The 13,553-nt window shown below is 36.3% G+C and overlaps 1 protein-coding gene across 1 annotated transcript in view; it reads left to right on the top strand.

The window, feature by feature from the left end:
• The first annotated feature begins 2,730 nt into the window (after positions 1 to 2,730).
• LOC112046566 (nose resistant to fluoxetine protein 6) overlaps positions 2,731 to 13,553 on the top strand; it is a 33,528-nt gene continuing 22,705 nt past the window's right edge. Inside the window, exons 1-4 of the mRNA XM_024083254.2 lie at positions 2,731 to 4,248; positions 6,133 to 6,371; positions 8,437 to 8,660; positions 10,846 to 11,006. Coding sequence (XP_023939022.1) covers positions 2,931 to 4,248; positions 6,133 to 6,371; positions 8,437 to 8,660; positions 10,846 to 11,006 — 1,942 coding nt within the window. The 5' untranslated portion in view covers positions 2,731 to 2,930. The remainder of the gene's footprint in view (positions 4,249 to 6,132; positions 6,372 to 8,436; positions 8,661 to 10,845; positions 11,007 to 13,553) is intronic.

Here is a 13,553-nt window from a genome sequence, read left to right as displayed (position 1 = left end):
TTTTTTTTTTTATGAATATTTGTCATATTTGTTTACAATATGACCAATAATCCCATTCCCCTCCAACTAGTCGGGAAAGACTGTGCTAGGAGTGGGTACGACAATAGACCGAACCACCACCCCTCGGTGATGAGTCCAACCGCTCTTACCGTTGAGCTATTGAGGCTTTGTATATATATAAATTAACCACTGAGCCATCGAGGCACGAGAGGCAGACATGATGTAAAGTATGTTTATTTTTAAATACGTTTAGCAATATCGTTAATTATTCGCACAGTAATTTGGTCCTTAATCCCTTTTGCGTAAGCATTAGATCAGTTTACATGTCAGTCAGTTGACGAGTGCCAATCGTGCTCTGTTGCGACAGCGCTGCAAGGGCGATGCGGATTTGTAAATGATACAATTGACGATTAAAGTATTTTGTTTTTGTATAAGTTCTATTGTTTTATATTCCTTAGATACTATAAATGAAAAAAAATTGGTTTGTCTGTAAAGTCGGTTTACTGACGATAGTTGAACCTGAAACGTCATAAGAAAATACTCATAATGGTTGCATTTTTCAAAAGGAAATGTTCGTTTTTCCAAAATACTGTTTAATAATCTTCATAAACCAGTTGGCAACCCTAGAGCGAGGGAACGACGCATGACGTCATCTTTTTTCGAGCGTGCAGCCGGCTCCATCGGATTATAAGACGTTGACGTTGTTACGTCAATAAAATAAAACATATTTTTTTATAGATTGTCTAAATTTGAATTTTTTCCATATTAAATATTGGTGAACGGTCGTTATTTTGGTTTTTTTTTATTTTTTACAAGTTAGCCCTTGATTATAATCTCACCTGATGGTAAGTGATGATGCATTCTAACATGGAAGCGGACTAACTTGTTAGGAGGAGGATGAAAATCCACACCCCTTTCGGTTTATACACGACATCGTACCGGAACGCTAAATCGCTTGGCGCTACGTCTTTGTCGGACCAGCCTCCCACCAGCCAGACCTGGACCAATTAAGAAAACCTCAAATGGCCCAGCCGGGGATCGAAACCAGGACCTCTGTGTTGTAAATTCACAGCGCATACCACTGCGCCACAGAGGCCGTCAATAATATTGGTGAACGGTCGTTATTTTGGTTCAGTTTGTCTGCTGACAAATGCCTTCTCTTTAGATTTCCATTCTGTCTTCTTCTAAGTAACCTTTAGATATTACAGTAACACAATTGTTTAATCATATTTTAAATTGTAGAGGAAGAATCTAGTCATAATATTATTATAAAATTCAAGCAAAGACATTAAACTAAAATTAAATACCTATTTAAGTAATAGTAAAAGTTTTATTAAGTTATTAATATTAAAAGTGCAAAGACCCACATTATAGAATACCAAAATAGTACGCGGAAATATCGGATTGGGTCATAAAATTTTTTAATCAAGTAACTTTTAGTAACTCCTTTCTAAAATATATCCATGACTATAGTATGCGCGTTATCATCTGAGTCGTCCGGTCATAAAAGTCAAAAAAGATAGGAATGTGCAGCGCGCCTACCTGCGCACCCTAATTATCGATAAACGGCTACCTGCGCACGTGCTAATGATGAGTCAATAATGATTTGGACGATTCTGATTGGTCGGTTTCTAATGTAATTGCATTGCGTATTTTTTTTGCTATAAATGTGTTTACTGCAATTAAATAAATACATTCATGTGTTACTCGTTGCGCACTATGGATACTTTATTTTCTAACGTTGATCTGAAGAAATTACATGGCGATATTAGCCCTCAAGCTCGAACACTGATTCACAACGTATTCCTGTTTCTCAATGAATTGAAAAGTTTATTTAGTTAATAATTATATAATATGAAATATGTATTATATTAAATCAAATATTGTTAATTTTTTTAATTTTGTGAACAAGATACGATAATAAACTTTACTTATCGATAATATGTCTTTCATTGTTACACCCTTCACTAGACGGCTCCATAAGACCCATAAGTGCAAGCGAGATAGATATAGAGAAATGATTTATGGCCCTAAGACTCAGTTGTTAACGATAGTAGTATAGCTGACGCCGCGCGGTTTCACCCACGTAGTTCCCGTTCCTGTAGGAATACTGGGATAATAATTATATAGCCTAGAGCCTTCCTCGATAAGTGGGCTATCTAACACTGAAACAATTTTTCAAATCGGACCAGTAGTTCCTGAGATTAGCGCGTTTAATAAATGTTTGCTACAATTAAGTTAATATTATATTTTTTAAAGATTGGAAACTAAAACACCGTTATGTATTTAATAAATTTGCTACACTCTTAGTGTGGTGTATTTCCAATTCTATTTCTACTATTATCCCATGTGGGCTGTAGCATGGTGCGAGTAACAGTTGCCTGTATGACGTTCATAATACGAACTATTATCGTGAATCGCGGCAATCTTTCAAGAGTGGAACGAACTGTCTCCCACACCATGCATGCGTAAGAACTATAATTAATTAGATCAACCACCTTTAACTTACATTATCATTTTAAAAAGTCTCGTGAATCAATCAAAGGTGGTAAGTCAAATGCGCTAACGCCACATGCCAATCAATCACCCTAATGAAATTCCATCAATCCAATCGTCTTCGATTTGACTCGCGAACCGGACAATCGCCTCTGCAACACTATTTTTACATTAATCTTGGCGGAGTGCCATTCCACTGTGCCCTCGCTCCCGTACACTCGAATTAACTCCGGCTGGGAAAGTCTGTTTTGCGACCAAAAGTTTTGATAACAAATGAAAATTACCTCCCGATTTGTATTCCATCGGTATCAATGAAACATCTGTAGTTGAGCACGGGAGAGTGCGGAGTGCGACGCAAATAGCGCCAGGGCTGCTGGCTGAAGTACGTTTCAGTCGCACAAACGATGGCGCCGTGAGCGTCTCACGCGGCGGCCATGGTGTGCCACAGATGGACGCTAGCTCTAATTTTAATCATCGTTCCAATATTAGTTACAGTGATAAGCGCATTCCGCGTACGTTTACCTGGTGCATCTCATGAAGTGAAATCTGAACGAAGACGCATATGTGAGGACTGTGGCGTGAGTGACCTTAACCTTGACCCAGTTGTGCATAGTTTTAAAAAAGAGAGTGCGAAACGTTCTTACGATGATATTAAAAAGGTTTTTAGTGCAAAACGACATTTGTTTGAGGAAAAGTTGACAAAGAGGGACGATGAACAGGATGATCTTGAGGATGATGACGATGATAGTTTAGCTGATTCAGTGAAGGCTAGTTTTGAGCGTTTAGAAAAAGGAAAAGCTAGTTTTGAACGCTTAGAGAAAGCTGAAACGAAAAGTAAGTTAGATGTTAAACCAAGAAGTAAAAAGGTGTCATTGATTTTGGATTTCAATGATGACGACGATGACGATGACGACGATAGTGAAGTAGACGACGATGACGACTATGATCCTCCCAAACCACCTGATCATAAGAAACCAGTTGTAGTTGATACTAAAAAAAAGTTAGATGACAAAGAAGAATCGACTGCATCTGTGAAACCATTACTTAAACCCACAGTTATTATTAGTAAAGATAAGAAAGATAAAATCGAAGATGTTGATAAAAAAGAGAAAATTACGGACCAACAAAAACATAAAGTAGATATTTCGACTATTAAAACTGTACTGAAAGAAACGTTAAAACCTAAAGCAGATATTGAAAAGCCTTTAAAAACTACAATAAAAGTAGAAATCAAAAGTGAGACAGGAAAAGATACTAAACCAAGTAAAAAAGAATCAGAATTACCTAAGATTAAAATAATAAGTAAACCAACGGATGCTCCATTGAAAGAATCTGTGGTACCCGAAATCAAAGAAAAAGCTGCGAAGATTGAAACTAAGGTAAAAGATGATAGCAAACAAAAAACTACTATCGTCAAAGAAGCGATAAAGAAAAGCAAAGAAAAAGTTGTTGTAGATGATGTTTCACATATAAAACTTACGTCTGAATCAAAAAAGACCATAGAGTCAAGTTCTGAAGACAAATCTGACGATAGCAAAGAAGCTACAAAAGCCGATAGCAAAGACGGTCGTTTACAACATGTATCAGATGTTTTGCACAGGCGAAACTTGTTACATAGTAGATTTGAGGATTTTTACGGCATTTTCCCAACATTTGCGCCAAACTTTTCGCGCGTACATAATCCTGAATGCCGGCGTCACGGACAAATACTTTTGAGACAGTTACGTGGAACAAAATTATGGGCCCTAAACAGTAAGTACAAAGCTTGCATACTTTATGACTATACTAGAGTTCTTAATGAGTACAGTTTACCAACAAAGAAATTAGAAATGAAGGTAGAAAACGCATGTCATTTCAAAACTTATTTATTTTAAATTATGTATAGTTTGCTTATATAATATTATATAAAATATATTAATCATATTTAATTGTTCTAAGCTTATTAATCAAATTTATTTTCATTAATTTAAGAACAAGTTAATTATAATTATTTTTAGGTGTGAAATGACTAGGACTTATAGCCTCATGTTGAATTTGTTTGTTGGTAAACAGAACTCATCAAGAAAGGCTGTAGTATAGATGAAATATCATTACTAAGAACAATAGTGATGATATTTCATTTAGTCACAATATTGTCACATCATTATGATTAACCAAATTTCTATGAGCACATAAATACAGATCAATATAATTATATATAATTAATATAATTGATTATTAATGAATGTAATTGAAGTGTCTGTGTTTGACTTCAAGATAACGGTGCTTTCTCAAATGCTTATAGTTATTTACACGATAATGAAACACAAACAAGTTTTTTATTAATTTTTGTCTGTCTGTCTTTCTGTTTTTATTGAGCAACATATTCTTTTCATCTCGAAAAATTAATGGTTCCCGCGGGATTTCTTTGACTAAATTTTACGTGGATAAAATCACGAGCTTCTACTAGTTACGAATATAATTAAAAAAAAACATGTGAAGTAATATAGTAATATAGTAATATACACTTTTATTTATATTTTGGCTGCCGGTTTTTGGTTCTCCGTATTAATGATTAAGCTGTTATTATAAAAAAGATAGATTTAACAAAGTTCAGAGCAATTCAACAATTTAAGAGTGGGCTTGATCCCCTTTTAAGTTTCACTTTTCAGCATCGGTATGTATTATATTAGGTATTTGCACGTATTTACTTAGATATAATAAAAGTAAGTTTTTGAGTTTAAACATAATACATAATAGTATCACGCTTCTTAATAGGTACTAGGCGACGCTCGCGTTTTAACCGCGTAGTTCCCGTTCCCGTAAGAATATAGGGTAAAATATAGTCCATGACATTCACAAATAACGTGGTTTTGTAATGGCAAAGGAATTTACAAAATCCAGATCCAGATCTTACCCTAAAGTTTAACTTCTTTATAATATTAGTATAGACTAGTTACTCGTATAATACGAGTATGATATCTAACATGCTAACAAACTACTAGAATAGCAGTCGCTATGGGATTGACTTTATGGTGTACCAGTCACGCGACTGTACATAGTAAGTTTGGTGACTTTGCTTAGTGGCTAATCAAAAAAATACTAGGTACTTACTGGATTGAAAAAAAATACATGTATGATATAAAGATGATTTTGAAGTAAATTTTTGATAAATATTAACTAATAAATTAAAGTTAAATAGATTAACTAATAAACAAATCGTGGTTAGCGGTTATGTTATTACTGAAAGCACGCCTTTGTCCGCGTGAAATTCAATTTTTCATAAATCCCGCGGGATATTCACTCTATATTCCAGTGAGTGTCCGGCAAAATCGGTATAGTAATTCTAAATTTTGTTTGTGTGAATAAATATATAAATTATAAATATTTGGGAAAACACCGTTATTTTGAAATTAAACATAGACACTTTAGTTTTCTAAATGTAATATTACAAAAGAAAGTAACTTCTATCTGAATATTCTCTCAATCTGAATATTACATTCTCCTCATACTCCTCACTTGTTCTACACTTTAACAATACGTAGTTAAATATACACGAATGTACTTTTGTACATTCGTGTCCGTAAACGTTTGCGTTGAATCATTCCCAAAGGGTACATTCAGTTGGACAAATGTGGAATTTTTCATTACCTTCAGTGCTCGACGCAACGGCGAAGATACCCTCGGGGTTACTTCAAGGCAACGGCATACAGTTGGGTGACTTTGACCAGTGCCTGGGCGTCCGGGCTAGGGTGCAATTGGACACCGGCAGCATTGTAAGGGTGCAAGGGAGGTACTGCTTGGCCATGATCGATGTGAAGGCGGAACACCCTGAACTGGAGACGCCAGTACATCTTGCGCAGTCCAGGAACTTGTTCAAGAGTAGGATTGATGATGTGAGTATACTTTTAAGATGTGTGATATAGTCATTTTGTTCTCTCACTTATTTATTACTTCTTTAATTTTTAACAATATAAGTATAAAATATTATTAAAAATTTATAAAAAAAAATCACCCTTCCGCTGCGGGACATTTGAGTGCCCAAGCAACCGGTGGTCAGGGCTCCAGAGTGAGGAACCTCCTCACAATACGCGCCGTCTCAAGAATGAGTAATAGTCATTATTATTATTAGTTATGGTGTGACTGATTTTTTTTTCATTCTAATCCAAGTTATAAGACGGTGATATAATTATAATGCAATATTTCGTATTATTCTTGTATGGGGTGATTTTCATTCTGCTAAAGCTATCGAGTTGTTAAATACTATGCAGATTTTTAAGACGATTAATTATGTAATGGTGATAGTGAAGTCTTCATTAGATTATTTGATCTGAAAAAAATAGAGGAAGTTTAGAAACACTATGGATATAATTTTCCGTAAAGGCTTGAGAATTCTTGATTTAAGAAAAAAATAAAGTGACAAATATAAAAATTAAAAGTAAATAAATTGTTACTGTAATTAAATTAAATTATCCAAGAATCTCAGTGGGAGACTATATCGTTATTTTTTATGCTTAAATCATATCCGCTTTGGCTACTAAGAAAGCGGAATTAACGCTTAGCCAGCTAACTTTATTAATTATTATTTTTGATAGGCTTCATACAAACAGAATCATTAAGTTATGGGGTAAACCATAGGTTTCCAACCTTATTTTTACTACTACTTTTCAGCCCCCCCTAGCCAAGTAGCACGTCGATTCTCTTTCTACGATCGCTAACGCTTCGAAAACTTTATTACCTTTAGATTTGCATCGCATTTAAATTTACCACTAAAATTGTTTGTCGTTTATTGAGGAGGACGAGGTAAACTCACACATCGAAGATATTTAACGCCAATAAATATATCCTGAGTCCTTACACTACAAATAAGTTAAATTTAAATTCTAATACACACACGTGTAATTTCAACAAAATGAAACATCGATTTGTACAACATTTTTTTTATTATTGAGAAACAATACAATAAGAAACTTAAGCTAACTTATCCTAATAACTATACAAGTCATGCCCACGTGGAATGGTGGCAAGAATACTGGCTGCATTTACGCGCTGGACAGCCAGGCTGACCCTTTGCGGAAAAAATGAGCCAGCCCTTCTGTAACCAGTCGAGGCAACTAGCCGCGGTGAAATTATTCAACAAACAAATAACAAATTGGATCTATAGAATCGTTAGATCGTGATTCTATATTATTTTTTTTAATATTCTTTTAGACTATTTTTTCTTAGTTAAAACAACAAGACATTAAATGGTACAGAAGCAGTTGTAAGAACTGCTTCTGAACCAAATGTCCTTAATGTCTTGTTTTTTTTGGGTCGTTTAGTGCCCCTTTTAAATATCAAATGCCGTCAAGGGCCTACATCCTATCACCTACTTTGAGAACCTATGGTGTAAATTCACTTAAAAACAATTTGGCACTTAAAAACAAAGACTCCATGGCAAACAGGACATATAAATTAGCATAATTATAAGGTTTTTTAATGAATTCCCTGTCTTTATTGTCGTAATTAATTTTATGAGTACATCAATGGGAGTTAATGGTCGTCGTATAGCACGGCTGCGTTCTGTAGGTATAATAAATGAAATTGCTTAAAAATACAAACAATTTTTACCTGATTTTCAAAAAGAAGGAAGATCTTGAGGTGGCGTTTTTTTTTATTTGTACTTTTTTACGATTAATTAATTGATTTCAAAGTTAATTTGAACTAAAAATTAAAATAGGAAGTCGTATATGCTGTTCTCAACCCGTATGTAAGTTTGTTTGACCACGGTTTTCTCAAAAACTATTGATTTGATTTTGATGGGGTTAACAGCATATTTTTTCAATAATGTGTTTTTTTTATGAAAAACAGAATTTTTATTAGGTTTCATCCACGCGGCCAAGTCTTCTATTACAAAATAAAAAATACCTTATTTTAGTTTACTACATCTCTAACTACAAAACCTTATCATAATTTGTTTAGCCAGGTCACTTCGTGCCCCGCTTTTCCACGCTGAGCTGGGGGGTCTGCGTACCCTCGCCTTGCAGCTCTGGAGATGTGGAGGTCATCCTCAGAGATGCTATCAAGCACTATCAGTACAAGACTGGTATCAGCTTCCGGGTGAGGGTTGACGACCAAGACTGCTTCACAAGGAGGGGGGCGAACTGGTGGAAGGAATGGCTGGATTTGCCTACCATTTTGACTTTGTAAGTATTATCTACACTCATATTAATTAACTAGCGGACGCCCGCGACTTTGGAACTGCGGGAACCATGGATTTTTCCGGGATGAAAAGTAACCTATGTGTTAATTCAGAGTAAAATCTATTTCCATTACAAATTTGAGCCAAATCAGTAGCCGAAGCGTAAAAGAGGAATAAAACTTACTTAGACAATTATTAGTGTGATGTTAAAGTTAGTCTGTCTGTTTGTCCGTTACCTTTTCACCGGCCCCTTAACTGATTTGTATGAAAAATTATCTCCATACGATAAATTGAACCTTAGAACCGTCCATAGAAAAGTTCATGGTTTCTAAAGTACAAGTAGTACAAACAAGGATCCAAACAATAAATCGTAGGTACAGATAAAGTAGATATGGGTTGGCAATCAAGTAATGTTATATTATAAATAAGTAGTCATCATCATCATCATCTCCTTACCCTTATCCCAATTAAGTGGGGTCGGAAAAATATGTCAATCTTTTCCATTCGTCTCTATTACTCGTCAACTCATCATCCACTTAATATTTCACTAACGTGGCTTAAACACACTTTCTGTGACACGGAAAAAAGTTACTCAAGTTCGATATATCTAAAGTAGTTCCTATTGAGTTACGAACTTGACAAAGGGACACCAAATCTTGTTAAGGTGTTCTTAGTTCCTGAATTTTCAGTAACTATTGTTACTGACGTTTTTATCCTTATTTTTACCTTATAAGCGACGACCTCCGTGGCGCAGTGGTATGCACGGTGGATTTACAAGACCGAGGTCCTGGGTTCGATCCCCAGCTGGGCCGGTTGAGGTTTTCTTAATTGGTCCAGGTCTGGCTGGTGGGAGGCTTTGGCCGTGGCTAGTTACCACCCTACCGAAAAAGACGTACTGCCAAGCAATTTAGCGTTCCGGTACGATGTCGTGTAGAAACCGAAAGGGTTGTGGATTGTCATCCTCCTCCTAACAAGTTAGCCCGCTTCCATCTTATATTGCATCATCATTTACCATCAGGTGAGATTGTAGTCAAGGCTAACTTGTAAAGAATAAAAAAAAGCATAAAACATCAATGCTTAGACGTATTAGGTATATTTGTAATTAAATGTTTAGTTTAGACAGATGGCTTACTTTACTTAGACAAAACACATATTCACGAAAAGAAATGCCCTTGGCCAACAAGTGAGAAAGATGTATCGGCTTTTAAATCGAAAATCCCAACTATCGCTGGAAAATAAGCTTTTATTACATAAACCGGTATGGACGTACGAAATGCAACTTTTGGGGTACAGCATCAAACTCGAATTTGGAAATTCTGCAACGGTTCCAGTCAAAAATGCTTCGCATGATTACCAATGCTCCTTGGTACATCAAAAATGATCACTTGGATCGTGAGCTAAAAATTAAAACTTTATAGACAGAAGTTGCATACTCAATGAAAGCATACCAAAAGCGTATTCGGAAACATCCAAACTAACTTGCAAGGAACCTAATGATGAAGAAACCTTTCAAAAGGCTCAAGAGACAGTACCACAAGATGTCTTGAAATAGACACTACATATATTTGGGCAAATCACTGGTCTTTGAACCTAGCACGCCTTTACATAAATACTTAAAATCCAGCTGAATGTCTCACGACAGATGGCAGGAATAATGAGAGATTAAAAAAAACATTAAACGTACTGACTAAACTTAAAAGTGATAAATAACATATTTTGTTCCTGCTGCTTTGCTGTTGATTACAATGGGACCTCCTCAAGAATTATACCCTTTCAAACAAAAAAAGAATTATTCAAATCGGTCCAGGCGTCTTCGAGTAATCGCGTAACAATAATACAAAAAAAACATACACCCGAATTGAGAACCTCCTCGGTTAAAAAAGAAATCTGTTTAGTTAATAGGCATGCTCTTCGATTATCCGCATATTTGCTTACTGCTTCTTATCAGGCGTAATATTCGTTAAGCGCAGAACTTGTATTTGATGCGTTAGCTTTAGCGTTCTATGTTCTGTGGTCTATAACCAGTAGCCAGACTGGAAACTCACGTCTATGTAAGAGGTCTAAGTCGATGGACGTCCATCGGCTGTTAATGATGATGATGATGATGATGATGATGACATACCAGAAAGGTTTTCACAGCAACCACTAGCAATCATACGCTTAATATTTTCAAATCGTATTATTTACAGGTCTCTATACGCTACCGTCATTTCATTGGTGCTGATTGCAACAGTACAAGATTATCTTGGTACAAATAATTCTGAAGAGGAAACAACGGAAGAAGGGAAATCTGATGAGCAAGGGAATGAAGAGAAAGAAGGGAATGATGTCCAAGAAAAGAAAGGCTCAGGTAAGCATATAATTTGTCGTGACAAGACGAAAGAGAGAACGATTCCGAATCTCCGAAGGTTCACGAAGTCGTCTTTTTCTCGTCACCGGATAACTCGTGGCGACCATTCTAGCCCTGTTGGTTAAATACCTACTACCTTAACCTTCCTCCTATTTTTGAAGTCGGTTAAAAATTTTTCGGTATATAAAGCATTCCCTACCCCTATACCCTTCGCACTGTATATTATGTAATAATAAACCCTCCCACTGTTTCTGTCCCCCTTAGTTATACCAGTTGTAAGGAATGAGACGAATCTAATGACACCGTACTCGTATGCAGAAGCGTGCCTAGACAAACATACACTAGAAAAACATTACCCTTCTTTAGAAATTGAGTAAAAAATATAATTCACGAATTCCACGGACCTCTAGATCAACCTTAACCTACATTAAGTAACGAGAGTTCAACTCGATTGTGATTCAAATTGACACCGAATGACGATGGCATTTTTAATTAGCATAAATTACATACACAGGTCTTACAGGCTCGGGTTGCAGCAACCCGGGTCACGTCGGCTAATTGTTGCTATCACCGGACCTGTGACATGTTTATCAATGCCGCGTGACCCGATACAACAATGATTTATGACCCTGGAGCGATAAGGAATGCTACAGACGAAGCGTTTTAAATACCGCGAGTAACAAAAAATTTTAGATTTTTACTGCGTGGTAGATCTATCTGATGTACCCAACGATTTTGTAATGGGTCATGGTCATTTTAGCCTTCAAGTTCAAACAACCTGCAATTTTGTATGACTTGAATAAGTTGCAATGTACCTAGAACATTGTATTTTTAGACAACCTATTGAACTTTATCTTCTAAAAGACACTAATTCATTGAATAAGCCATCTGTAGGGTAGGATTGGCAGTGAACTTAAAAGCTCATAACATTTTGTGGAATACCTTTGCTTTCATTCGAGGCGTTAATAGGCGATAGTTTTCATTTTCAACTTAACTAGCGTATTTGTTAACTGTGAGAGTTTATTGACGTTTTCGTGTAAAATAATATATTAAAATTAATTTATGCTTTTATTAGCGACCGCTTATGACATCACCTGTGTGGAATCCATTTTTTTCATCACTATTGCTGTTACTGAAAACCGTATTAAAATCCATTGCGTAGGTTATTTTAATCGTACAAAAACGGAAAGCGTCTGTGTTATGTTTTTTTTTTTATTCTTGACAAGTTAGCCCTTGACTACAATATCACCTGATGGTAAGTGATGATGCAGTCTAAGGTGGAAGCGGGCTAACTTGTTAGGAGGAGGATGAAAATCCACACTCCTTTCGGTTTCTACACGACATCGTACCGGAACGCTAATTCGCTTGGCGGAACGTCTTTGCCGGTAGGGTGGTAACTAGCCACGGCCGAAGCCTCCCGCCAGCCAGACCTGGACCAATTGAGAAAATCTCAATTTCCCAGCTGGGGATCGAACCCAGGACCTCCGTTTTGAAAATCCACCGCCAATTCCACTGCGCCACGGAGGCCGTCAAAAGACTAGCCGACGCCCGCGACTTCGTCCGCGTGAAACTTGATGTAAACTTTCAACTATCCTACACCTACCCTACCCCTACCCTACTCCTACCCTACCCCTAGCCAACCCGTAGCCTACCCCTACCCCTACCCAAATTTTCTGGTTGATTTTTTACACCTTGTGTGTTTTATTTTTCCAAAATAAAATTTAGCCTATGTTACTTGTGGATAATGTAGCTTTCGAATGGTGAAAGAATTTTTAAAATCAGTCCAGTAGTTTTTGAGCCTATTCATTACAAACAAACAAACATACAAACATAGATTTTCTCTGTACAATATTAGTATACATTATAATCGCTGCATGTGTAGGCGGCCTTATTTTGCAACCAATACAATTACGCACATTATTTATTGTACACCCCGAGCGCAGCCAGTAGTGTGCAATATTGATTGTCACATTTTCAGCCGGGATTTAGTGGTTGCGAGAGAAGCGGCTATCATTTGTTAATGGTTGCTGTCACTATTTCACTATACAGGGCGCCGCAAAACCACGTGGGAGATGTGTTTGCTAAAATATAGCTATTAAATTTATGTTATGTTTGACATATTATAAAAATACCTCTGAATCGTCTGTCTGTTTGAATTTTCATGCGGTTTTCACGTATATGTAGGTATACAGTGAGTGATGAGGAAGGTATTGGTATATAAATAATCAAGATTTTGTGTAAAATTTAAATATGACGATAATATTGTTGGAGAGCCGTTATAGCCCAGTGGATATGTCCTCTGCCTCCGCTCCGGGGCATGCACCTCCAACTTTTCAGTTATGTGCATTTTAAGTAATTAAATATCATGTGTCTGAAATGGTGAAGGAAAACATCGTGAGGAAACCTGCATACCAGAGAATTTTCTTTCTCCTCCTATTCTGAGAGGAGACTCGAGCTCAGCAGAGAGCCGAATATGTGTTGATCATGATGATTATTGGAAATGTCGAAAAAACAAAAACACATATCGTGGACTATTCATCTTTTATA

Source organism: Bicyclus anynana, chromosome 6, assembly GCF_947172395.1.
Source record: "Bicyclus anynana chromosome 6, ilBicAnyn1.1, whole genome shotgun sequence".
NCBI lineage: Eukaryota > Metazoa > Arthropoda > Insecta > Lepidoptera > Nymphalidae > Bicyclus > Bicyclus anynana.
The sequence above is the reverse complement of the archived record's forward strand: the minus strand, read 5'-3'. Positions and strand labels throughout refer to the sequence as shown.